This window comes from Heloderma suspectum, chromosome 11 (assembly GCF_057233095.1).
Source record: "Heloderma suspectum isolate Gila_16-S chromosome 11, 16-S_ref, whole genome shotgun sequence".
NCBI lineage: Eukaryota > Metazoa > Chordata > Lepidosauria > Squamata > Helodermatidae > Heloderma > Heloderma suspectum.
The window spans coordinates 1295386-1322509 of NC_139468.1; the positions used below are offsets into that span (position 1 = coordinate 1295386).

At 55.0% G+C, this 27124-nt stretch overlaps 1 protein-coding gene across 6 annotated transcripts; it reads right to left on the minus strand.

Moving 5' to 3' along the window:
* RAB27A (RAB27A, member RAS oncogene family) lies at positions 1–26006 on the minus strand. Of its 6 annotated transcripts, none has more exons than XM_084816479.1 (7): positions 18245–18477; positions 16584–16671; positions 13256–13428; positions 10431–10516; positions 9924–10027; positions 6263–6386; positions 1–2445 (listed from the first exon to the last, which is right to left on the minus strand). In XM_084816479.1, exons 3-7 carry the CDS (start codon positions 13406–13408, stop codon positions 2247–2249), a joined length of 666 nt encoding a protein of 221 aa, XP_084672605.1. In that variant the 5' UTR covers positions 13409–13428; positions 16584–16671; positions 18245–18477; the 3' UTR covers positions 1–2246. The 6 variants fall into 6 exon arrangements, with proteins under 6 accessions (XP_084672605.1, XP_084672607.1, XP_084672604.1 ...); XM_084816481.1 differs by lacking the exon at positions 18245–18477 and adding an exon at positions 25751–26006 and having other exon boundaries at positions 7–2445; XM_084816478.1 differs by having other exon boundaries at positions 7–2445; positions 18321–18477.
* Between the last annotated feature and the right edge of the window lie 1118 nt (positions 26007–27124).

Consider the following 27124-nt stretch of genomic DNA (forward strand, 5'->3'; position numbering starts at 1 on the left):
CTGGCAGCTACTATAATTCATTTTTAATAAAGCTCTTTTTCATGGCAGTACAAGGAGATAAAATTTCGTTTTATACAGTTCTGGAAATACATACAATGTGCAGGCCAAAAAATATGACAGTATCAGCCCTCAGTATCAAATCTAAAATGTATCCCCGGATGAAGGAAAGTGCACCGTTGCATTTTGGCACCAAATCCCAGAGGCATTTGCCCGTCAAGAACTGCTTTGGATTTTAGCCTAGATTGGCCATGAAACAAACAGGTAGCAGAGTTCCAAGACCTTCCGCCAAGAAGTGAAGTTATATTTTCTCCTCCTTTGAAGAACAACTTTGTCAGACTTTCAGTGCTGGTTCTTTTGCTTCACCCTGGCTACTTCCAAAGGCACACATGAGTCATAATAAGCCTACAGTCCATTGTTCTCTTGGCATCTTCAAACATTTGAGCCAATATTTGCACGCACACCTGGCTGAACCAGATCAATCAGTGTGTGTGCATGCAGGTGCGCATTGCTTGTTAAAGCAACATGGCAACGTTCTCAGAGAAAAGACAGCAACCCTTCATCTCCCGGACTGCATTTCTGATAAGCAACCTTAACATCACAAGCAGTGGCTCCTTTTTTAGGGTAGCTTTAAAATACTTACACAACAAAATGCTTATTCACAGCGACCAAACAGTTACTTTATGTTTAATACATTCAGATTCTTATTTGTGTAGTTAAAAAATTATTTGGTGATGGTGGTATCAGGTTGCTAAATAACGTGCAGCTCATTGTGAGGAAATAATAAAAGTGTTTTGGGGGGCTTTGTGAACGTACTGGCCAGCAAAGCACACTGCACCACATAGGCGGGCTTCTGGTTTTGTTATTGCATCAGATCCATCAGTTCCTGAGTGAGGTTTGCCAAACAGCAAGTCACTTGTACACAGAGGTTGGCTAAGACACCACAGCTTGGCAACTGGGTTGGTGGGACTGATGCCTGAGGGAGCAGGCTGCCAAATATTTGCTCCCATGCATGGACTCGGGACCATGACGCTCCTGACCGAGGGGGCTTGGGCTACAGCTGACAGCCCAGCAGCCTCTGATGGTGTGTGGCCATCACAAAAAGCCTGGCCTGTTAAGGCTTTTCAACAAGGTATTTCAAGTGCACAAAAATCTAGCTGCTCAGAGAGGTCATTCAGTGGGCACATCACGGGTGTGCGTGCCTGCGGACATAGACAGCAGCTCCACCACTCCCTTTGCACGTGTGCCATTGAAATGCATGGGCGCTGCAAGGAGAGCCTCGCTGTTGCTCTCTTTCACTCTGCACTTACTTGGAAGCTGCTGCTGGTAGGTTGTACGTCCAATTAAATATACTGATTCTGCCCAATATTATATCTGAGAATAAACAAGCTGATCTAGACACTTTGATTACGAATGAGCAAAAACAAACCATCTGCATGATTTCAGCACATGTGGCCAGATTCTGCTGGAACAAACACAACACAAAGAGCAGGTATATACGCCAAGAAGTGTTAAAGACCCACAACACACCTCATCAAAACAGAGCCAGTAATGACATTTTCGGTCCGATTGTGAAGGTGATTTTCCAAATGTACACTTGGGACAAACAAATTTAGTGCAAGCCATTAGCTTGCCCTATATTCCTGTCAAAACAAGAAAGTTTACATGTGACACCTCAGTCTTCATATATCTGCATTCTCTCTTATTCCATCTACTTAGACAGGTAGGCACATCAGGGTTCAAACAAAATTAGTTCTTAACTCTGAAAGATAGACTTTGGTGCTGTTACTAAGGCCGGCTTGGTGTTCTTATAGACACAGATCTATTTCTTATTACTTGGTTTGCAGAATGCTGCTTACGACCAGGACATTTCTAAGTTCCCTGCATTCTCTGGCCAGCACTTCTCCTCCCTCCCCATCTCCTTATAGTTTTTGTTCCTTTGGTGAGAGAATTTGGGCCCTTGGAGAAGAGTGTGCTGCTGTTGGGCAGCCAACTCATATCCTGAAAACCCAGTAGTGCTGCAAACCTGTCCAAATCCATCTCCAGCTAATTACTAAGGAAGGGAAATGGCTGCAAAGCAGCAGCCTATGTCACTTGAAGGTAAGCTCCGAGGCTTAACAGACCTCTTATCATCGCACATCTATTGCTATGTATACAGAAGGCAGGAGCAGTCCATAAATGAATCAAATTACGCTTCAGCCATAGTATCATCATCGCTTAATTTAAATGTTGCAATCAAGTCTGTGTCCTCAACAACTGCACTTGCTCTTTCCTTTCTGTTCACTGAGCTGCTCAGTGGAGCTATGCCCGTTGGGCTGCACTACCCCTTCAGGGATCCAGGACTTGTCCACACACCGTTCCATGCGCTTCATGATGAGGTCCAGCAGCGTCTCGATGGCCTTGCTGACATTGGTTCCGTTGGCAGCACTTGTTTCAAAATACGGGATCCTGGAAACAACGCATATTAGACAGCATCACTCCAATGTGCCTACTGAGGTGCAGTCCTCTGAAATCAGAGAAGGCGTGTGGTGAAATCAGGAGCGTGGCCCATTCTGCTTCAGACAGCACGACATTTGCTGGAACAACAACTCACACCAGACTGTCTTTCATGGACTTGTCCAATAACAGATTCCCATACTCTCTGCCTGATGGTGCTCAAGGGGCTGCTGCACAGCTTTTCCATTAAATGCTTTTTTTCTACTCGGCTGTAATTTAGGGCCCTTCGTGCAGCGAACACAGGAGTGATGGTACTTTGGTAGAGAGGAGTGAACCGGCATGAGCTAGCATGCCTTCAGCTTTTCACTTCTGCCTGTCCCAGAGGCTTCCCTGGGCCACTTTGCTTGTGCAACCATCAAACGTGCCGGGGCACAAGGAGCCCTCCACTGGGGACAGAGGAGTCCTGCCTCCACCACACCCCTGGCAATCCATAATCAGAGCTAGTCTGCCTCTGAACATGGAGGCTCCATTGAGCTACCCTGACTAATGATGCCGGGAACCTAAGAAGAGCCTTGAAGTTGGGTCAGAGCAAGGTGGGTGCACCTTGTTCAAAGTTCTGTTCCCACAGGGGCCAACCAGATGCCTGTGGGAGCGCGGGAGCGCCCTCCAGCTCATGTTCTCCAGGAACTGGCCTTGAGCTGTACTTCGGAGACCGCGCCTGATCCTCCTCTCATCCTCTTTTACAGCCATCTGAAGCCAATGGCCATCAACACACAACTCCCAGCAGCAACTGCCATGCGTTGCTCGTGTGTTCCATCACCGAAGAAATACTTCCTTATGTCTGCCCTGAATCTCCTGCCAATCAGTTGGGACCCGGATCAGGAAGAGCTTTCTCCTATTTATTTATTTGATTTATTAGCCGCCCATCTGGCCAACCACCTGGCCACTCTAGGCAGCGTACAATACAAACAACAGCCCAAAATTACAACAAATCAACTGAACAAAACAACATTGCTCTAAAAAAAAAACCTAACCCACCCCAAATCCCCGCCTGAACAGCCCGCTTTTCAAAGCCCAACAGAAGTTCCTCCAAGAGGGGGCACGGCAGAGGTCACTAGGGAGGGAATTCCACAGAGTGGGGGCCACCACAGAAAAGGCCCTCTCCCTAGTCCTCACCAGCCTAGCTGTCCTGGCTGATGGGACAGAGAGAAGGCCTTCCGAGGCCGATCTCGTTGAGCGGCATCCCTGGTGTTGCTGGAGCCGCTCCTTAAGACAGAGTGGGCTGGAACCGTGTAGGGTTTTAAAGGTCAATACCAACACCTTGAACTGGGCCCGGAAAACAAATGGTAACCAGTGCAACTCCTTCAGCACTGGAGTGATGTGATCTCGCCGATGGCTGCCTTTAATCAGGTGGGCCGCTGCGTTCTGCACCAGCTGCAACTTCCAGACCGTCTTCAAGGGCAACCCCACATAGAGTGCGTTACAGTAGTCTAGTGAGAGGAGACCAGGGCACGAACTACTGAGGGGAGCAGATGGTTAGGGAGGTGGGAGTGCAGCCGCCACATCAGATGGAGTTGGTACAGCGCCACCTGGCTCACGGCTGACACCTGAGCCCCCATGGACAGCTGGGAGTCTAAAATGACCCCCAGGCTGCGGACCTGGTCCTTCAGGGGCAGCCGCACCCCATTCAACACCAGGTCAACCTCCCCCAACCTCCTCTTGTCTCCCACCAAAAGTACTTCGGTTTTGTCAGGGTTCAGTTTCAGCTTATTCCTTCCCATCCAGCCACTCACCGACTCCAGACACTTGGACAGGGTTTCTACAGCCACCCTTGGCGAGGATTTAAACGAGAGGTAGAGCTGTGAGTCATCCGCATTTTGGTGACCCTGCACCCCAAACCCCCTGATGATAGTCCCCAGAGGCTTCACATAGATGTTAAATAACATCGGGGAGAGAACAGAACCCTGTGGCACCCCGCAAGTGAGCAGCCAGAGCTACCCTCTGGTACCTGCCAGAGAGGAAGGACCGGAACCACTGTAATACGGTGTCCCCTATGCCCAACCTTCCAGGCAGTCCAGGAGGATACCGTGGTTGACAGTATCAATAGCCCCTGGAGATAGAGAACAAGGAAAGAGCATTTGCCCCTATCCCGAGCCCTTCCCATATCATCCACCAAGGTGACCAAGGCCGTTTCTGTCCCGTGCCCAGGCCTGAAGCCCGACTGAAATGGATCCAGATAATTGGCTTCTCCCAAGCGTGCCTGCAACTGCAACGCCACCACCCACTCAATCACCTTGCCCAAAAATGGCAGATTCGAGACCGGGCGAAAGTTGTTCAAGTCTTGGGGATCCAAGGAGGGCTTCTTTAAGAGTGGTCTAATCACCGCATTCACCCCCGCCCTGATTCCCTCCCTAAGTCTCTGTCATGTTCCTTGTCCTCCCCCTTTGCAATCAACACTCTCCAAGATATCAGGCTTCAGGGACCAGGTTCCTTACAAATGCAAATTCTAGGAAACTCTCAGGCTACGAAGGAAGCAGCTACACCACACAATTACAATCACCAATAGAGGAGCCGAAGTGGAAGTTAGAGAAGTTGCCAGCAGTTAGTACTAGAACTTCCCGGCCAGACTAGCTTAGGGGGGATGCCCCTCCCTTACAACAGCTCCCTCCTACGTAGGCTATCACGCATAGCCAACCTGGAGGACTCTTCCCGCTTCGCTCTGCAAGGGACCCTAGCATCCCTCACGTCATGCCCCTCACTCTCCTCCTCCCCGAGACCTGGGTTCTCATGGAGGAGGAGAGGGGGGCCCCTTCAGGCCGAGCCATCTGTGCGCCAAGGTCTTGAGAAGAATGCCTTGCCATATCTGAGCTCACCAGGGAGGGAGCCTCCCCCGGTTCTGGCTGTTCCCATTCTGAATCTGAGCTGCTCTCCACACGCTGGCATTACACAGCAGCAGATGAGGGCCAGCGGATGGAGTCAGGCATCCCCCAGCAATCCTTCGGCTCTGGACAGGCCCAGAACAGGGGACAGAGATTACGCATCTCTCCCATTCCCCTAACCCAGCATGGCTGCCCCGGTGCTCCGCCAGCATCTGCCGCCCAGCCTCGGTATGTTCTGGCCCTCAGAACTCCCCCCACTGCCTCCGCCAGGTGGGCACATGCCTCCCTCGCTTCCACCTATCAGGTGGGCAACCCAACCCTAAAATCACAAACACGGCCCCATAAGCCCACCGCCCAACACTTTTTAAAAGCTACAACCCAAGCCCTCTGCTCCCTTGTGGCTCCCGAGTGGCTCACCCAAGTTATCAGCCTACACCCCTAGTCGGATGGTGCTTATCTTTCTCCACCCCGGCTCTCACTCAGGGGGGCCTCCACACACCACAAACTCCCCCCACCCAGGCTCTCACCCTAGATGAGGGTCACAGGCCTGTCTCTCACACAGGGGCTGGCAACCTTCCAGGCACGTTGAGCAGCCTTTGCAGCTGGGGTCCGTTGGGGCCCTGCCCTCCCAGGCCAGGTGGAAGTGAGCCAGGCAGAGGAACTAAGATTTCTGCTCCTCTTCCCTTCTGGGGCATCAGGCAGCACTCTGACTATGCAAGGGGGCATGCAGAGGGATCCTTGGGACAGCGCTCACCTTCCCTTAAGGTGAGCGTTGTTCATGACCAACTGGTTCTGGAGGATTGTTTGGCTACCCAACGTGTACGAAGTGTCCAGTTTTTCTGTTAAGCTCCTTCGAAGGATTTCCTGCAGCTTGACTGCTGCAGCCATTTCAAGACACACACAGCTGACTCTGGTCAAACCACAAAAATAACTGGAAGGATGTTACTTGCCCGTGCTTTTCTGCAAGTTCCTTTGCATCCTCTTCTTTCACCATCTGCTGCTCTTCCAAGTCACTTTTGTTTCCACACAGGACCACATCGGGGTTTTCGCAATAGGCGTGTGTTTGCAACTGGCCTAGCAGTAACAGGAGAAGGGGAATGTGGGGCTCACTTGCAACACCAAGAGAAGCCGCAGCAGCGAGGGGGCGCTGCTGCCAGTGCTCAAGTCCTGTTTTAGTCTGGACTGGTTTGCGGTAAGGCATGTGGTCACTCTGGCGCCCCCCCTTCCATTCCTTTTCTCCCAGGCCTTCTCCTTACTTTCAAAGCTCCCCACGGCCTTTTAATTTATAAAACAATGAAAGCTCAAATAAGTATAGCACAGATTTCAAACTGAGAGGCTTGGGCTAAAAGACATACATTATTTTAAAGCCCTTGGCAAATAAGAAGGTCTTTACCTGGCACTGAAAAGAGCCCAAAGACGGCACCACGTGGCCCTTTCTGGCGGGGGCACTCAGAGCTGGGCCTCAGAAGATTTTAAGGTCCAGGTAGGTACATATGATGAGGCAGTCATTCAGGTAACCTCATCCCAAACTGTTTAGGGCTTTTAAAAGCAGCACTTTGGAGAGGCTCAGAAATGCATTAGGAGCCAAGGCAGTGAGCAATGCGCAGGCATAGTCTGGTCAAACCATCCAGTGCCGGTCAGTAATCCTGCATCTCTACTTTGGGCCAACTGCAGTTTCCAAGTAGGTTTTAAAGGTAGCCCCATGCACAATGCATGGCAGTAGTCTAAAGGAGATGTTGCCAGAGCATGGGCAATTTTGGCTAAGTAATCTCCATCCAGGTTGAAAAAGGGCCCTTCGAGCCATAGAAGTCACTTGGGCCTCCAATGACTGTGCAGAAACAATAAGCGCCCCCAGACTGCACATCCCCCAATAAGCACCCCCCAATTTCCATATCCTGCGGTCACCAGGCTGAAGTCCGTGTAACTGAGTCCCCGCGCGCGCGCGCACACACACACACAGTCTTTCCCTGCTGACCTCTTCCTACACTCCCTTCCCTGTGTCACATTTTAGCCTCTCAGCCCCTCTGGGCAGCAATGTCTGCTTGCGCTCTGTGCAGTGCTGGGCACGCTGATGGTGCTATATCACGGGAGGGGAACCTGTGGCCCGCTGGGACGGGGCGGCAATCTGGCCCCTGCCCTCCCCAGGGGGAGAGGAATCCCCGTTATCTCTGATTGGAGGTAACCACAGAATTCCCCTTTGTGCCGCTCGCCTTCCCTATCCAAGGGGGAATCCCTTTGTTAGCATGGGGATTCCCTGCCCCACCCAGCGGGGGCTTACAGGAGCCAGTCCTGCAAGGCCCGGCCCAGTCCCTTCCCATACCACCAGTGTCCCAGTTGGGACAGAAGCAGGATGGAAAGGAGGAGGCCGGCTCAGATGGGGCCTGCAGGAGCCAGCAGCTCAAGCAATGGCAAAGATGTATCATGTATATATTTAGTAAATGTACATCCCACCTCTCTGCCAAAAATGGCAGAATAATAATGTTTCTGCATCATATAAGCTTTGGCTTGCAAATGCACCGATGCTTCCTTTGGCTCAGCAGGGCTCCTGCGCGCCCCTTTGGCTCCTAATCGCCCCCCACCCCGGCAGACAAGCCCGGCGTGCACACAGCTGCGGCCTCTCCCCAGACCAAGGGCCATCTGGTTCCCGGCCTTGCTGGAGGAGGCGGGAGCTCCGTGTGCTGGGAGTTCTCCTCTGCATAGCTGGTGTGATCTAAAAACCCTTTAAAAAATACTCCCCAAGAGAAAAACGGGTGGCTCCTGTGCTGTGCACTGAGGGAATGGACACCCGGGGCGGGCAGGCCGGGAGCCCAGGAGGGCAGCAGCTGCCGCCCCGGCCCCCTGCGAGGGCTGAGCCGGGGTGTCCGGCATCACGCTACTCCGCCCGCATCGAGTCTTTGCTGCGATGGCGCAGGGACGCTCCTGCCTCACAAGCCCGCCTCCCAGGGCCCCCCGCACCCCACGGCTTCTGGGGATGGATGCTGCAAGTCGGCACAGGCTGCAGCCCAGCCTATAATCCACACAAAGGCCCCCTCGCCTGCAGAGGGCCCTGGGGTCTCCGCAGGATGGGGCGGCCCGAGACCCTGCAGAGCTGCTGCTGGTCACCGAGGCGACAGCAGCTCAGACGGCCCAGCAGGCTGCCGCGGGGCCTGGCTGGGACGGAAGGCCGAACGACGCTGCTGGTGCCATGCCTGCGCCCCCGCTGCCCGAGCTGCCTGCTCCCTCTCCTCTGCTCCTGCAGCTGTGAGGAGTCCGGAAACTGTTGCTTCCGTCTGCAAGTAGCCGCGGTGTAGCGTTGCTTCTGAACCGCAAACTGTGGTTAATTGTAACGACTGTTTATGAAACAATCCAGCTTCATAGGCTGTTCGGCCTAATGCCAAGCTGCACTCCGTTAGAAACAGATGTGGGTGCTTCAGGAGGAGGGAGCCGACAAGCCCCCAGCTGCTCCCTTTACAGGGGGGCGCAGATGCTCTGGGCTCCCCACGCCCCCTTCTCTGACCCACTCCCTGTCCCTCGACCACGGGGCGTCTGGTGGTGTCCGGCAGTTGTAGACTTTCCCCCCATTCTGAAGGGCTGAAAAGCCCTCCGGAAGCTCAGCTGCCGGTGGGACAAGCTCAGCCATGCTGGCATCTTTGGCACTGTGGCCCCGTCCCTGTGGTCATTGGCCCCACCCACCACTGGGACGTGGCTCCCGAGAGCATCCCCAAAATGGAACACGTCCCCCAGCTGAGGGAGGCTCCCGGCCCTTTTACGTCACGCTGAGCCATGGGGCCAGAGGGAGGCCACTCTGCCCTTCCTGGGCACAGAGGCCACCATTGACTGGGGCTGGAAGGCCACCTCCCCGCCCCTGGCTGCCACGGCTGATTGCAAGCAGCTGGGCCTGGAGGGAGCCTCGCCTCGCCTCGCCTCTGGCTTGGGGACGCGGCTGCTCGCAGGGCAGACAAGGCTGGGCTGGAGGGCCTGGGGCTCGGCTTGGGCTACGGCTGCTCCTCCCGCGTGGCCGGCACCACTGGCCTCAGCTCTTTGTCCCGACCCACCGTGGACAGCAAAGGTGGGCCGCCGGTATCGCAGTCCCTCCCCCCTCCACCTGCGGCTCCTCCCGGGGAAGCCGGTGCTGCTGCTGCTGCAGCCTCTTCCTGGGGTGCAGTGAAGGCAGCCACGTTCTGTTGCATGAGAACCACCGCTGCCGCCGCCACACAATGGCCACCATCCGCTCCCTGAGCGGTCTGCCCTTTCCCCCAGCCCCTCTTTCTGTGGCCGCGTGAGAATTCTGCCCCAGGATCCCCCAAGCCAAATTCTTTGAGACAAGCCCGCCAGGCCACGTGAGGGCTTCCTCGCCTGTGCCTGACTGCCTCTCTGAGGAGCTGCCTCAGTGATTCATGGCTGCCCAGAGTGTGCTGGAAGGAGCACATTCCCACAGGGCTGCCCAAAGGTGGATTCATCCTGACACACAGCACGGCTGCCGCCGCCGCCCCCACCCCTCGCTGGTTCCCTGCTGGCTTGTGGGGAGGCGGCCTTGCTGCAGAGCGGGGGGTGTTCTGTGGAGCGTCACACCCACAAGGGCCGTCCTGAGGAAAGACAACTAGCCGCGGTGGGGCGGGAGGGGAGACGCACTCATCCAGTTCCGGACGTTGACGAAGCTCTGCTCGTTGGTCAGGTCAAAGAGGAGGAGGAAGCCCATGGCATCCCTGAAGAAAGCGGTCGTCAAACTTCGAAACCTACGGAGAAGAGGAGCAGCAGAGGGTGAGGGCTCCTCCCCTGTGCTCCTTTGAAAGGCCAGCCTCCTGCAGAACAGAGCCCGAAGTGAAGAGGAGGCACAACTGCAGCTTAACTACAAGGCTAAAGTCACCCGGAAGGAACAGAGGGCCTCCCAGGCCCTTAGATTCTCCAGGCAGGCACTGCTCGGCACAGTCTCTTTGGCTAACAGTCGACCTGAAGCGGAGGCCAAGTCAGGACGCAGGATGGCTGGGACCCTGCCTCACGTGGGCGCGTCGGGCGGCGCTCGGCCCCTCGGGTCTGGCGCCAAGCTCAGTGGTCACGCTCATGCAGTTGCTCAGCTGCAGGCCAGCTCCTCGCCCGAGGTGCAGCAGTCTCAGCCAGCCCCTGCCCCAAGCCCCTCACCTTTCTTGCCCTGCGGTGTCCCACAGCTGCAGGTGTATTCTCTGTCCTCGGCCGCGAGTGCCATCCGGCCCGTTCGATCGGTACACCTGTTTAAAAATGGACTTTTGTGAGCCGGAAGGGCTGCCAATCCATCCCCGAACAAGCCCAGCCTATCTTTACGGAACCCCTTCCCCAGAGAGTGTTCAAGAAGCCAGGGCTGGGTGTGTGTGTGTGTCTTTCTACACTTCAGGAGACTTTTATAGTGGTGACCGCATCAGCTTTTATTACTCTGCTGGTGGACTGCCTGTGGCCAAGATCAACTTTTTTTGTTTTTAGTAACTGCATTTAATAAATTTAGGGGCAGAGGGGAATGTATACATTGACTTAACACATTTGATTATTGCTATTTCCCCTTGGCGGCAGCTGTGAGGGCTCCTGGCACAAATCCAAGCTGCAAAACCCACCGTCTCCATCCCACACGATCCTAGTTAATGTCTCCCATTCTATTTTTGCCCTGATGCCCGATTCTACACATTTTTACCTGAAACCAGGCCCCACTGAGTTCAGTGGAGCTTTCTCCCAAGTTTCTAATGTCCCAGGCTGCTTGGGAGCAGAGCAGACCGAAGCAGGAAGCAAGAGAGCGGTTTGGGCAGTGTCCTCCTCCTCCAATGCCTCACGCAACACGAGAGAGAGAGAGAGAGAGAGAGAGAGAGAGAGAGAGAGACACGCTCTGCCCCCTTCCAACTTCACTGGCACGCACAGAGGACTTGTGGGAGGAGAGCAGCCTGTGATGACCAGAAGCGATGAGTGCCTGGCCAGCCAACCCAAGACGTGCAGAGCCCCAGTTTGATTGCTCTGATTTAAGCGTAATTATACAAAGGACAATCAGATAACAACCGCACTCCGGCAACTGATCTGCTCCCTGCCCCACAGCTTGCTGGCCCTGGCTGCCAACGGCGCTTTTAAAAGCAATGCCACCATTCAGTGTCAGCCTGATCTCATTATGGGTCAGAATTATAGGCTGGAACAGGGCATTAATATGGAAGGCCAGGTAGCAGCAGGCAGCATTAAATAAAAGACAGGTGCTGGCGACAGATCGGAAAGGGAGGCAGAAGCGGCCTGGAAAGGGGGTATGGGAAGGCTGCGAGAAAACGCATCTGGGCTCCCTGCTTCTCTTCCCAGCGGCAGCAGCTGCCTCCCCTCTGATAGGATTGGCACTGCTGCTCCATCTGGCCAACGCAGTGCAACCTCATTTCCCCCAGACAGGCTGGGAAAGATTTCAAGTGGCCTCCCTGCACCTGGGACCCTCCAGATGTTTTGGACCTCAACTCCCAGTGGCCCCGGCCAGCATGGGCAATGGTCAGGAATGCTGGAAGTTGTAGTCCAAAACATCTGGAGGGCCCCGACTGCGGGAAAGCTTGTTTATAGAGGGGCCAGTCAGCTTTGAGGTCCGCAGCTGGGACTTTGGAAAAACAGGCGATTCCAGGCAGCTCAGAGTCAGAGGTCCTGGCCACAGATCATCTGCATCGCACAATGCGGCTCTTCACTGCAGCCTCAGCTGACCAGAGCCGCCCTCGGCACTGCCAGAAAGGCCCCAGGACCCTCCCAAGGGGCTGCTCCTCCTGCAGTCTCCTAGAGAGCGACACTACTGGCTGGGCAGAAGCCTGGCAGGGGGACATTGTGGCAACAGCAGCAGGAGGCCGTCTGGCGGAGGCCTGTCTTGGGAAGGTGAGGGGGGGCACAGCCCACCCCACACTCCCCCACACCATCCTCATCCCTTGAAAAGAAAACGGAAACTTAGTTTGCTTGACTTGATCAGATACAGCTGTTACAGAGAAGCTCGGCTGTAACACATTATTTCTGCAAGCATCACCTTTGCCTTTTCTGCAGTATGTTCTGACTGTTCCAGAAGGCCAGGAGCAAAGGGGTCCTGAGAGCAATGTGCGAGCTGCCAGCACCTGATGCACTTAAAGTTCATGACCTGCCTGTCACCTGTCCTAACCGAACCAACTGGGGACAGCTTTAAAAGGCGATTAGACAAACCTGTGGAGGGTGAGACTCTCTGCGGCTACTGCTCCTGATGGCTACATGCTGCCTCCAGGATCAGAGGCAGCATGCCTGTGTTTGCTAGTTGCTGGGGAAAATGGGGGGGGGGGCTGCACTCATGTCCTACTTGGGGGTTCCCACAGGCAGCTGGTTGGCTGCTGTGTGAACAGAACGCTGGACAAGATAGCCCTTGGTCTGATCCAGCAAGGCTCTTCTTGAGTTCTTGATCAACAGGAATTGCCCCCTTGTGACTACGCAAAGAATGGGAACTCCAGATACGTGCAAACGCCCACTTTCCTGGACTACCAGGTCACTTCCACAGTGAAACTACCGGAAGGGTAACTTGAGCTGACCAGTCTAAAGCCTTGAGGTGAAATATCTTCCAGAAAGACCTCTAGGCTAAAGCATCCAGGTTAGTTTTCATCCCCCCATTTGTTTCAGGACCTCCAACTGCTTGTTCCTTGGAAGCATGGTGGGCCTAGTGGGCCAGTCCAAATTCAATCCTAGAATGAGGAGCCTCAGTTCACTCCAGGAGCCAAGTGATGGGATCCTTTGTTTCACCCCAGTCAAGAATCCTCCAGCACTGAATGGCATGTGCTGTTGCAGGCCTGTGATAGGTCCCCCCGGCCCGCTTCATGTGTTCTGTTTCTCACCTATTTATATCCAAAGAGGTTTTGGAATCCACTTGTGGACAGCAAAAAGTTGACCCAGCCCTGAGACCTGATCACATTTCTGGAACATGCTTAGAAGTGAACATTCCTCCAAATGAATTGGAAACACAGGAAATGATGGGGACTCACCACCCTCTTCTCCCGGAAGTCGATGCCGACAGTAGTTATGAATTTGGAATTGAATTTGCCATCTGTGTACTGGTAGAGGAAGCTGGTCTTTCCAACACCAGAGTCGCCCAGGGCCAAGAATTTGATGAGGCAATCATAGTCTCCATCAGACATAGTGAGAACTTCAGTGGCAGCTTTAGGGGTGGGGAGAACGGAAAGAAAAAAGTTGTTTTAATTTCCACACCAGGAATGCTGTTTTTTCAGTCATCCTTGCACTTCCTGACATCCAGGGACCACCTTGGAGTCCAATCCAAGTGTCACTTCCCACACGACATTTTCCCTACATGGGAGTCCAAGAGGACGATCCATACCATCACGGGTGAAGATTATGCCTGCATCTGCTCTGCTGTTTGTCTGTGCACTGGCTGTGGATTTCCAGGCATGTACACTAAGCAAAACAGAAACGGATGCCTTCTTCACGCATGGCACTGGCCCTGCTTTTCTTTCCCCTGCACCCATATCCTGTGTGAAGAGGCCAACAGCCATGCTTTCAAACTGTGGGGATCTGGCTGTGGCAGTTGGCCTGTGGGTAAGACAGTGATGGTGTGGACACAACAGACCCAGGTTCAGAACCATCTCTCAGCCATGAAAGTTTCTGGATGAGCATGGAAAAGTCACTCCCACCCAGGGCCCAGCGATACACTGCAGGAGATGCAGAGAGGCCACTGCTGAGCTGGGTGTCACCCCTCCCTGGGAACACTTGGTTAGAGGGACTGTAGCATGAAGCAGCAGTGTGAGAACAAGGATCGAACTCTGTTGGTACCATAAGCGTCATTCATGACTAGGGAGATGGTTGTTGCTTCATGGCCATTCAAGGGGGAAGGAGGCTCAGGGTGCCTAAACTTCTTGAGCAGAACCCATATCCCCGCCCCCCACCCCAACTCTCAGCAATTGATTCCAAATCAAAGGATTGTGACCTAGTTTGACTAGCTATACTTCAGCCTGGTCTGGAGAGGGTTAAGTCAGGGAATGTGTTCCATGGTGCCTCTTCTGGATTTTCAGGCACATCTAACGGTCACGTTTTGCTCAGGCTACAAGGCCTGTCTCTTGGCCGACACACATTTTCAGATTTTATTACAACCACTTCTCCCCATTCTCTGTCTCAACACGAGGCACTCAGGGCAGCTCACAACGGATCTAAAAGTAATCTAAAACATGAAAAGCATCTAATAGCAAGGAAGTGGCATTCTACATATGGAAAGGGAAGACGGAAACTGTGGGTAAGGAACACTAAGAGGAAACTGAAAAAGATGATGAAATAAAGGAAAATAAAGGAACTGGCAGAACTCTCAGAACTGATGTCTATTCTCTCTGAGAAATCATGGAGGACAGGGGAAGTGCCAGATGACTGGAGGAGGGCTAACGTTGTCCCTATCTTCAAAAAGGGTAACAAGGAGGAACCTGGGAACTACAGACCAGTCAGTCTGACATCAATCCCTGGGGAAATTCTGGAGCAGATGATACAGCAATCCATCTGGAAGCACCTTGAAAACAATGCCGTGATTACTCGAAGCCAACATGGATTTGTCAAAAACAAGTCCTGCCAGACGAATCTGATCTCATTTTTGGATCAAGTAACCTCCCTTGTAGACCGTGGGAATGCTGTAGACATCATATCCCTTGTCTTCAGCAAAGCTTTCGACAAAGTGCCCCATGATCTCCTGATGAGCAAACTAGCTCAAAGTGGGCTAGATGAAACAACGATCCGGTGGATCTACAGTTGGCTACAGAATCGGAGTCAAAGAGTGCTTCTCAATGGGACCTTCTCAAACTGGGGAGAGGTAACGAGTGGGGTACCGCAGGGCTCAGTCCTGGGCCCAGTGCTCTTCAACATTTTTATGAATGACTTGGAGGAGGAGGTGCAGGGAATGCTGATCAAATTTGCAGGTGACACAAAATTGGGCAGGACAGCTAATACTCTGGAAGACAGAAACAAAATTCAAAGTGATCTGGATAGACTGGAGTGCTGGGAAGAAAACAACAGAATGACATTTAACAGGGATAAATGCCAAGTTCTGCACCTAGGAAAAAGAAACCAAATGTACAGTTACAAGATGGGGGATATGTGGCTCAACAACACTACAAGCGAGAAAGATCTTGGAATTGTTGTCGATCACAAGCTGAATATGAGCCAACAATGTGATGTGGCTGCAAAAAAGGCAAATGCTCTTTTGGGCTGCATTAATAGAAGCATAGCTTCCAAATCCCAGGAATGACTAGCTCCCCTCTACTCAGCCCTGGTTAGGCCTCATCTGGAGTACTGTGTCCAGTTCTGGGCACCACACTTTAAGAAGGATGCAGACAAACTGGGAGGGGAGTTCAGAGGAGGGCAACAAAGATGATCAGGGGACTGGAAACAAAGCCCTGTGAAGAGAGACTGAAAGAACTGGGCATGTTTAGCCTTGAGAAGAGAAGACTGAGGGGAGATAGGATAGCCCTCTTCAAGTACTTGAAAGGTTGTCCCAGAGAGGAAGGCCAGGATCTCTTCTCGATCATCCCAGAGTGCAGGACATGGAATCATGGGCTCAAGTTACAGGAAGCCAGATTCCGGCAGAACATCAGGAAAAACGTCCTGACTGTTAGAGCAATACGGCAATGGAACCAATTACCTGGGGAGGTGGTGGGCTCTCCCACACTGGAGGCCTTCAAGACGAGGCTGGACAGCCGTCTGCCAGGGATGCTCTGACTTGGATTCCTGCATTGAGCGGGGGGTTGGATTCGATGGCCTTGTAGGCCCCTTCCAACCCTACTATTCTATGATTCTATGACTGTTGAGGAAGAAGTGGTGGCGACTCCTTGATTTTCTGCTGTGATGGACCTTGAGGGGTACCCAACCCACTGAAAATGTCTCCAAGGGACAGCTGGCCCAGATATGGGAGGCAGTAAGATCATTGTCCCTTCAAGTTTCAGATTCCTCCTCCTCCCTGTACAAATATTTAATAAGTAACCTCCACCCTTTGCCTACGTCGGCTGCAGCTGACCCACCCAGGAGGACTCGCGCGAGAATTGCTGAAAGCCCAAGCAGGATTTCAACAGGCGTGTCAGTCATGAATCTCTCGTGTATTTTTAAATGTTGTTATACACTCCACTAGATATCTGTCAGAAAAGCAACCTGTAAATTCAGGGCATACATAAATTCAGGGGTGTGTGTGGAACATCACCTAGTGGAGGGGGGGGGGCATCGTGGGGAGACTCCACCAAGAGTGCAGGAAACGGGGAGCCACGTGAGACAGGAGGCCGATTCCCAGCCCACGTTTCTCTTACCTGAACAAGTGTGTCTGTGACTCACCTGACCATGAGAGAAAACAGTGGCTGTAGGGACAGACCCCGCTCAGAAACAGACGTGTGAATCTCAGCTGAGCGTTCTGGACTTCAAGCTGTGTAAGGAGAAGTGGTACCTCAAAACAGATACTTCTTGCTCAAACAGTATTAGAGAGTAACAACCCTTCAAAATGAAAAAACAAGCAAACCACATCGCTACCACATGCAAGGCAACTGGGGTGACTAAAGGCCGAAGGGAAGCGCGGCTGGCGCCCTCCCTGGCGGCGCGGAAGTCCCCCTCCGCCCAACCCGCCCGTCACGCAGCCATCACTGGGGCCTCGGAGTCGCCGCCGGGCGGGCGCAGGCCTGGCGTCGGGGGGCTGCTCGCTCTCCGGGATCCCGCTCCCAAACGGGCCAGGCCCCTGCCCTTCGCCGCCCGGCACCGATGGCCTCGCCCCGAGCGCGGAGCTGGCCGCCCCGCTACTCCCGTTCCGCGGCGCAGCCCCCGGGGGCGGCCTCCCGGCGCAGCCGGCTTGCCACTGGCTGCGGGAGCTCCTCCGCGGAGGTCCCCCCGGCCAAGCAGCGTCCCGCTCGGGAGCAGGCGGTTCGCCAGCCCGGCTGTGGCCGCCCCCCTGCCCCATTCCCAGGAACGCTTCCCGGCCCGTGCAGCCAGCTTGCCGGGCGTGGCTGACCACCCCACGCCCAGGCATCCGCGGGGGCGCACACCGGCGGCCCTGAGCGCGCCCCCACGACGCGCCCGGGGCTCTGCTCGGCAGCGCGCGTCGCGCCCGCCGCGCGGCACGGAGAGGGGGGGCTGCGCGCGCCGGCGGCAGCCCAGGCGGGTTCCCAGGGCCCCCGGCACAGGCGGCCTCCGGCAGCGACTGCGGCCCGCGGGAGCCGTCAGGGCGCGGGGCTTCCTGCGGGGCGCGGGCAGCAGCACGCGTGGCGGCGCCCGGGCACGGCCGCGCCCCCGGGTTCCAGCCCCCCAGCCCGGGAGCGGCTGCTCGCCCGGCGGCTCCGACCCCTTCTCTGCCGGGGAGGCTGCGTCCCGCACGGCCCGCTTCCCGCCTCCCGCGGCATCTCCTCTTCCCGCTCCCCAGCAGCCCTCCAGACCCCCGACGCCGCGCTCCTCTGCCTCGCCGCCGCGCCGCCCTCTCCTGCCCCCCTGCGACGGCCCCGCCGCTGCGCAGCCCAGGATCCCGACGGGGTCAGCGCGGCTGCCAGAAGGAACGAGGCGCCGCGCCCAGCCCGCCGCGGCCTTCTCCGCCCGCCGCACCGCCGCGGCCCTGGGCTCTGCTTGGGCGGGATGGATCCATCCGCCGGGGCCGGCGCGCCGGCGGAGCCCCCCGCGTTGCGCTGGCTTCACGTGGGCCCTTCTGAGCGGGGCTCGGCCCGCTTTGCGTCCCGTCCTGCGCGAAGCGTCCCGGCTGCGGCCCTCCGAGGCAATGCCCGGCTGCCGCCAGCGGAAGGCGCGGAGGACCCCGGGGTCCGTCCTTTGGCTTTCCGCGGCCAGGACGGGAGCGCCTGGCCTAGAACCAGCCCAGCCAGAGGGGGCTCCGACGGGGAAGGGCAGCCCCGGGGCGAGCCGGGCCTGCCAAGAGCCAGCCGCCGCAGGCAGCGAGGGCCACGCGTCCCCCCCGGGCCCTGCTCCGCCGCGGCGCGGGGGCGCCCGCGCCACCAGCCGCTCACCTGTCCGCCGCCGTCGGCGACGCGAGGCGCTGGCCCGGCCAGATGCGCACCCTGCTGCCCCCGCTGCGAGCCCCACCTGCTTCGCACACAGCCCGGCCTGCCGCCGACGTGTCACCCGCGGGCCGCCCAGCGCTGTTTGCAGACTGCAGGTGCGCCAGCCGCACACCCGGGCAGGGCCGGGAGGAGCCGCGGCGGCCGCTCCTCGCCTGCGCGGGGCCGCTCTCCGGAGAGCCGCCGCGCCGGCGCCCTGCCAGGCCCGGCCCCCACCTCCGGACTCGCGCCGTCCCGGGGCGGCGGCGGGCCGCGGGCCCGGGCAGGCTCGCGGCCGGCGCGCAGGCGGCGTCTTGGCCCCGCCGCGCCCTGGAGCGGCAGCCCAGGGCAGCCCGCGCAAGCGCCCCCTCCCCGGCAGGCAGCGCCCAGCTGGCCCTGAACACGCCGCGCCCTCCGCGCGGAGGCCCGCGCCCGGCCCACGACGCGGGCCTCCGCGCCCACGGAAGCGCCCGGACACGTGGCCGCCGGGCTTCATTTTTTCGGAAGAGAACAAGACGCTCGCTGCGGCGCCCGCCGGGCATCCAGCGGCCCCTCGTGAGGGCGCGCCTGGACTTCGCTTTGGAGCTCAGGGTTTGCAGAGCAGCACCGGCCGCGTTGTGGCGGGAGACGGCCGCTCTCCTGCGCACCGTCCGTCCCGCGCCGTTCAGCCGGGCTCCTCCGCCCAGGTCTGGAGAAGTGCTGAGGCCGGCAGGCCTGGGTCAAGACATCCGGCTGGGCAGCTCTGCAGAGCCCTGTTCATGAACCGACTCAGTTGCCAAAATGCCGCAAGCCACACACAGTTCCCTTTCCTTTATATGAACACATGCAAATTACGAATTGTCTTAGCAGAATATCTAGAAGGGGAGACGGATGAGAGACAGACCTGATTTCAAAAGGGGTTATTATCAATAATGTGTTGATTGTTATGTAACTTACAAGAGGTTAAAATAGGAATTAAAAATGGATGGGAAAAGCTGTTTTGAAGTCGTATCTCAGAACAAAACTGGAAAGTTATATGTAGAGATGGCCTTCGTTATTTTAGCCAAAGAAAATGTTGATGAGACTATGTATTTATTATACTTCTCAAAGTTGGGGGGGGGGGATATCAACTTCCTATGCCATTATGCTGAAGATGAAAGAAGGATTGGCTGATTTTTGACACCTGGTGGGACTGTTAATTCTTTTAAAAAATCGATATCCAACTACACTGTATAAGGGTAGATAATACGATAAGGGCACAATCCTATGCATGTTTAGACAAAAAAAGCATAGCTGGCTGGGGAATGGTGGGAGTTGTAGGCCTTTGTCTAAATATGCATAGGATTGCACCCTAAATGAGATAAGGGGTGTAGAATCATAGACTAGTAGGGCTGGAAGGTGCCTACAAGGCCATCAAGTCCAACCCCCTGCTCAGTGCAGGAATCCAAGTCAGAGCATCCCTGACAGGTGGCTGTCCAGCCTCCTCTTGAACACCTCCAGTGTGGGAGAGCCCACCACAAACCTGGGTCATTGGTTCCACTGTCATATTGCTCTAACAGTCAGGAAGTTTCTCCTGATGTTCAGCCGGAATCTGGCTTCCTGAAACTTGAGCCCAAGATTCCGTGTCCTGCACTCTGGGATGATCGAGAAGAGATCCTGGCCTTCCTCTCTGGGGCAACCTTTCAAATACTTGAAGAGCGCTATCCTGTCTCCCCTCAGTCTTCTCTTCTCACGGCTAAACATGCCCAGTTCTTTCAGTCTCTTCTCACAGGGCTTTGTTTCCAGTCCAGTGTAAATACTGTTTCGTTTTATTTAAGCCTGATGCTGTGATTCCAATTAAAAGTTGTAAAATGGTAGGTAATGGGTTGATAGCAGCCTGTTTGGTAGTGGCCCAGCATTGGACCAATCAGCAATTACCAACAGTGGTGAGTGGAAAGGAATATATGGCAAAGGGTTCCGATGTATAAAACAACATATTATAAAAAGCAAAGGTAGCTGTGTTGGCCATAAGGAAAAAAAAATCCGAATTCCATGTTAGGGCAATACCTCTGGGTTGGCCTGATAAAGGTATTGCCCTAAATAGATTTTGGAATCTATTTTGGAACATATTACAAGAGACTTTGGGAAAGAAATAGGAGAAGAAATGATTCAATGGGATGCTGGCTCATTTTCACAGAGTACTGAAACAGCAAAGCCAGTTATGAAACATGTTAAGAGAGGCATTAAATGTAATTTGAGTAGGTAGTTCTTTGTGGGATTTGGAAAGAATGCATTGATGTAATTTTTGAAATGATTTTGATCTTTGATTTAAACTAGATTTAGGACAATAACATAAAACAAAAATCACTGTAATATTCAGTAAAGGCTGAATATGAGTTGTCATTTTGCTCTCATGTGTCTCTGTCTTTTATAGTTTATTTTTTAAAAATTTAAAAACAAAAGCAACTGGCAAGGGAAGACTGTCAAACGTAGGAGGGCAGACTGTCACTCTGACACCTAGGCATTAGCTGGCTACTCTCCTCACCCACCAGACAGACAGACAGCCATAACATTTGCACCCTTGAGCTGGGAATGTTGTCTTTCCCGCCAGTGGGCAGATGCTCCGAAGGCCACCTTGACTAGAGTGCTTTTGAATCCCCCGGAGCAGCAGGCCTGTCGCATGTCTGTCGGAGGATTGCTGTGTCTAGTTCTTCCCATTCACACCATTTGGCAAGCCTGTTCTTTCCACAACGGCCCTTCAGAGTTCAGGGCCAGTGAAAGAGTCTGCAGCAAAGGAGGCTCTTGCACAGCTACACAGCAGAATGAGAGGAAGTGCAGCAGGAGGACTTGGTCCTGCCAGCTGAGAGACTTTGCTAACTTCTACCCAACCCCTGGGCTTTCCTTTACATCTGTCCTCCTTGAGATCCTAGTGCCTTTCTACATGAGGCTTTTATTGTGCACTCATGATTCCTCACTCATGGTAGTTTGGGGGTGCTTTACACAATGTCATCATCTTCCAGGGCCTCTCCCATGCTTTGCAACCATTATAGTGTTTTTTTTCCTAACAAGGAAAGTATGGTATTTTTTCTGAAAGGCAGTACAGAAATAGGTGTGCAATTCCACTATATCACAGCACCACCTAGTGGTTGTGTAATGGAACGTATAAAAAGGCAGAGAAACACGTAAAGGAGCTGATCGGCGAAGAATCCGGAAGCAGAGGCCTCAGTAAAGTTGTGGGTTAAAAGACTCATGTAGAAAAGCCCCCTGAGGCAGGATAAAAACTGTGCAATATGGACAGCTCTTAGAAATTATATGAAGAACCCAAACCAACCAGGGATGCTTCCAAATGTTTGTGATACTGAGGCAATCCTTTTCTGCAATCGGCAAGAAATGAAATAAACTGGTAGTTCCAGAAGACACTTTATATTGTGTCCTAGTCCCCAGAAAAACCAGACAATGCCCTCCTTGCAGGTAAGATCCTACTCTAAGTTAGGAACACAGAAAATGATTTTATTCCAGGTCAGACGTTTGTCCAACTAGCAGAGTATTGTCCGCTCTTACTGGCAGCATATATATGTATATAGATCCAGGAGAATAATGTATCTCAAGATCTTTCTCTCTTTTTTAATGGTCAGATGCAAAATTAACATGGCATGGCAGGGAGCTACAACTGAAACGAACATCATCTTGAGAGGATCATTTAGGAGTCTTGCCCCAGAGTCCATCCCTTGATCTAACCTGAAGGCCTGACAAAAGCAAATGCTTATGTTTGTACAGAGCAAAAAGCTTCCAGCAGTGAGTTTTTAAGACCCCCACCTGCCCCCACCCCTCTGAAAAGAGCCCGTATCCGGAGGGAAGAATTGCTCTTCCCAGATGCTGAGTGATAAGGCTGCCATGACATTTGAAGTTGGTCTAAATCACCTTTCAGGGATCCTTTATGCCAGCCTCCCCCAGCCTGGTGCCCTCCAGATGAGTTGGACGACAGCTCCCAGCATTCCTGACCATTAGCTATGCTAGCTGGGGCTGATGGGAGTTGTAGCCCAACACATCTGGAGGGCGCCAGGCTGGGGGAGGCTGCTTTATATCCAGCCTAGAGACACAGATGCTAAAACTCAGTATCGCTGGGAGGTCCAGGTTAGTCTGGAACAGCTTAGTCTGGCAGATGCCACTGTAAATGAGGCCAACGACCCCAAAAGGCTGGCCGACATGTGGAGGGAGACCTCTCCCCCTCCTTTCTCCCCATCCCCTAAGGACCCAGTGTCTAAGAAAATGCAAGCCGGTGTCTGGGAGTTGCAATTTCATTTTGTTTTCATTTCATTTATCTGCTGCTCTTGGGTGGCTCTTAGTTACTATATTATGGGGAGAGATGTCGACCCCTTTGGATGTTGGTCAAGGGGAAAAACCAAGCTCTTTCACCCTGGCCACAATCTGATACAGGGTTCAGTGTAGGTAAGGTCATTGAAATCTATGGGATGCAGCAAGCTCAACTCTGTCTTGGATTACGGCCCTTGTGTCTGAGCAACTTGCAGGGCAAATGTCAACAGGAGCTTAGCACAAGATTGTCACTATTCTTGTCCTTCAAATATGGTGAAGGATGGACAGTTAAATGGTCTAGGGCACAATCCTGGGCAGGCTGAGATGGAAAAAAGGCCTACAACTCTCAGCATGCCCCAGCCAGCAGGGCTTTTTTCTGTCTAAACATGCACAGGATGGCACCTTAAACCAAATTTCAAGCTAACCACGGATTGAAAGGAAGAATGCATTTACTCCTTAAAAGACTGATATCTTTCCATGTTGGAGGAAATGGATGAAAATAGATCTTGATGATTTCAGGAGAAGAGGAGAAATCCAATTAAATCTGTAATAAGGAGGCTTACTACTAATGTTGAAAAAGTGATACTATTCAGTTTTAGGACTATGGTTAGCAAGGATTTCTTAACTGTAATTTTACTTTGAACATCATGCATTGGTCATTGAAACTGAAGTAGAAATGGACAAGTTGATGAAGAGATGTGGAGATGAAACTATTCAGCTATGACAAGATATGGAATCTGGTTATATTGAATAAATGTCCTGTTGTGGGTATATATCAGAGCGTGCAAATTACAAGAAAAAAGTGAAGACTTAATTTCGAATTCACCCGCTGCGCGACAAGAAAGCGTGGACGTCAAGCACATCCTGCCAAGCCAGGTCTCCTCGACGGCCTTCTAAGGCAAGGCAGCGCCTGCCCTCCGCCGGAGGGCCCCCGCCCCCAGCCTGCAGCTGCCTGCCCGGCCCCCGGCCCCCGCGCGGGCAGGGCGGGGAGGCTGCCGCCGCCCAGCGGCAGCCGCCCGCGCAGAGGGCCGGCGGGGGGAGAGGCCGCCCGCCCGCGGAAGCGCCCCCCGCGGAGCGCGCCCCCCGCCGGAGAGCCGCCTCCCCTGCGGCCGCCTCTGGGCCCTTCCCGTGGCCGGGCCCGCCTGCGCACGCGGGGAGAGCGGCTGGCCGGAGCCCCCGCACGGCCCGCCGAGCGCCGCGCCGCCTCCTCGCGCCCAGCCGCGGCCGCGGCCGCCGCCCTGCGGCCCTCGGCTCTGCTTCCGCGCTGCCCGCGGGACCGGCCCTCCGCCGGGCTGCTGCGCCCGCGCGGAGCCGCAGCTGAGAGGGGCGCCCTGCTTCCGTTTCAAGCGCGGGATCGCGACGGACTCCCTCGACACGCGCGTCCTCCCCTCCCTCTCCCCCTGTCCGAGGCCTCATAGGTTTCATTGGTCCCGCTCCTCTTCTGGCGGCTTTTCCTTTTTCACCGAGGGAATCGAGCGCGACTCAAGCGGGGTAATATGATAGCTCCTTATCTCCGATCCATTTAAAAACGGAATAAAGGTCATTTAGTGCGGGACGCCCTGGAGGTTAACGGTGTCGTCTAAAGGGCCCGCAAACTACCAAACTACTTGAGTAACCAATCTCAAGAGCAGGATAAAAGCTCCGTGTGAAGGAGCCCGCCCGCGCAAGAAGCAAGAAGCATATTCCCCTCTTGCAGCCACAGGAAAGCCTGAGCAGCGGGGCGGAGTGTGTGCGTGCGCGCGCGCGCGTGCAGGCATCACGGTCCACACGCCGAGGAAAACGGGAGGCTCCCTTCGATGTGCCCCTTTCTTCACCCACCAGAGGCTCCCATTGGAGAGAGCGACCTGGAAAGCGAAACACAGGGAACGTCCAGGGAGGAAACCTCTCCAAAGAGCCAGAAAACCTACACAATGCAGAATGCCCGGGGGGGGGGGGCGCGCAATTAGCGGCCTTATTCCACGTCTTCATTTATTCCTGCCAAGGGGGGCGGCGGGGGGGGGGCCGGGGCCCGGAACCACAACGTAGGGAGCGGCATTGTCGAGCGCTTATCAGTCCCTGCAGCGAAAGCAGCCATTTCTCTTGCCAAATCGTACTTCGACTGCAGCATTTAGACGTTCTCTTTAATACAGCATCAGAGCCGGACACATCTGAAGCCCAACGAGCAACTGAACACATCTGAAGCCCACCCCCAGGCCAGCCACCCGTCGAAGCCGATGTCCCGCCGGAGGCCGGGCAAAGAGCTGCTGAGCCCCTCGAATTGGGAAGAGCGTGGTCCTGGGCGCCAGAGCACCGCAGCTGCCTTCTGTGCTGCAAAACGCAGGGCTTGGCGGTGCCTCGTTGGAACGACTGGCCGGCAACGCCGCGCAACCTGGGCACGTTGGCTGCGCGCCAGCCCACGCCCGGTCTCAGCATCGCCCCATTTGCAGGCGCAGCGCAGGGGTGCGGGGTCGGCACAGCCCACGCCTGCCCTTGCTAGAGCAGCACAACGCCTGGCTGGCGCCTGGCAGAGCCCCGAGGGCTGGGGCCCCGGGCAAGCCGCTTTCCTGGCGGTGGCTCACAGAGGGCCCTCTCCTGGCAAGGGCTGCCGCGCACAGGGAGGGAGGGCTGCCTGCGTCTCTGCGCATCTGCCAAGCCAGTCACAGACTCCCACGGGTCTCCGTTTGCCCTCCAGAAATGCACCCAGTGCCACAAACCCTGGGAGGCAAGCCCCCAGGCAGACGGGCAAGCCCCCCAGGCAGACGGCTCAGCTGCAGCTATGGCCCCTTCAGAGCAAAGTGCTCCCGCGGGATCTGGAAGCGCTTCTGCTCGCTTTCATATCCTGCCCCCGCCCCCGCCCGAGTTTACATCCACTGTTTGCGTCCTGGATGTCTTGCCCATCTGTTGTCGGTTTTACATCCTTTCCCCCGTAGCTTTGGTGCTTTCCTATGTTGACTTCCAGGACAGCCTCGCCCAACCTGGTGCCCTCCAGATGTTTTGGACTACAACTCCCGTCAACCCCGGCCAGCATGGGCATGGGACACCAGGTTGGGGGAGGGGGGCTGCCCTAAGAACTTCTCTTCCAGCAAACGTGTGCGCAATATTCAGCTCTCAGAGACGCGGCCCACTGCCCCCCCCCCCGGCCCAAACAGAGCTCGACCCTGAAAGGCGCAGGAAAAGGCAGCGTCAGACACCGAAAGCAGCTGCTTCAGGCCCAGTCAGACCAACCTCGCCCGGTGTTCTCGACTCCGACGGGCACGGCTCCCCAGGGCGTCCAGCGGAGCTCCCTCTCGTCGGTGCCACTGCCCAGGATCTTCTGAGGAAGACGCCAGCCAAGGATGGGGCCCGCCGGGAGGGGCCTTCTGCTGCCAAAGCCCTGCCTGGTCTAGCGGGACGGTCTGCAGCAGCCTCTCCCAAGCCTGGCTTGCATCACCGCTCAGCAAGCAGCCAAGGGGCCTGAACGGAGCAGGCACACTTCTTGCCTGAGTGGAGAACCTCTCGGGCTGCTGCAGGCGCTCCGTGGTTTCCTGTTGCCCCAGGTGCTGGACCTGGTCGCCCCCCCCCCCCCCGCCTCTCCACTTCCCCTTGGATTCTGTGAAGTTCAAAGAGGAACTGAATACAGGATGAGGAGCCCCCAGAGGGTCTCGGGCTGTGGCTTTCCTGAAGATGTGCGGTCTGGCCAGACAACTGACAAACGGAGTTCCAGGCTGCATCATATGATCCCTTCATGAAGACTTATTTCTTTTATGTCGGTGGAAACGGAATACAAGCAACAATGTAGCTTTTCATCCTTGCCTTAATTAAGAGCATTATGACCCCCCGAGACTGGGCCGAGGCGGAACGCCAGAGGGGAGGCTGGCACATCCCTGCATCACGAAGGCATGCACCCATCGCACCACGCGAGCAGGGAGCCCCGCTCTGTGGCCCCTAGGGACGAGGGGTGCAATCCGGGGGGGGGGGCTGTTCTCCTGCACAAGACCCCGCTGAAGGGTGTGGGAGCTGCACAGGAGCTCGTGGTGCCGCTGTCGTGCGCTCCCATTCCTTCAGCAGCTCTTGCGCAGGAGAACTTCCCACGGGGTGGCAGCTCGGCGCGTGATGAGCATTCACAGACATAGGACGGAGGGCATGATGCGGCGGAGGAGGGTTTTATTTATTTATTATTAAATTTATTAATCGCCCATCTGGCTGGTCACCCAGCCACTCTGGGTGATGTACAACATACAATAAAAACAGTTTAAAACAATAAAATTCTACAATAAAAACATTTTCTAAAATACCCTAACCCACCCCAAATGCCTGCCTGAACAACCACGTTTTTAATGCACGACGGAAGCTCATTAAAGAGAGGGCATGATGGAGTTCCCTTGGGAGGGAGTGCCACAGAGTGGGGGCCACCACAGAAAAGGCCCTCTCCCTCGTTCCCACCAGTCTAGCTGTCCTGGCTGATGGGACAGAGAGAAGGCCATGCGAGGCTGATCTTGTTAAGCGGCCTGTCTGGTGCTGCTGGAGGCGCTCCTTAAGATAGGCTGGGCCGGAACCATATAGGGTTTTAAAGGTCAAAACCAACACCTTGAATTTGGTCCGGAAAACAACTGGTAACCA

Excerpts from the sequence above, each read along its gene's own strand:
- RAB27A (XM_084816479.1), bottom strand. The coding sequence starts at position 13,408 with ATGTCTGATGGAGACTATGATTGCCTCATCAAATTCTTGGCCCTGGGC. Across the intron at positions 10,517-13,255 it reads ACTTCCGGGAGAAGAGGGTG|GTGTACCGATCGAACGGGCC; the intron begins GTGAGTCCCCAT and ends ATTTTTAAACAG. Across the intron at positions 2,446-6,262 it reads GAACTTGCAGAAAAGCACGG|GATCCCGTATTTTGAAACAA; the intron begins GCAAGTAACATC and ends CGTTGTTTCCAG.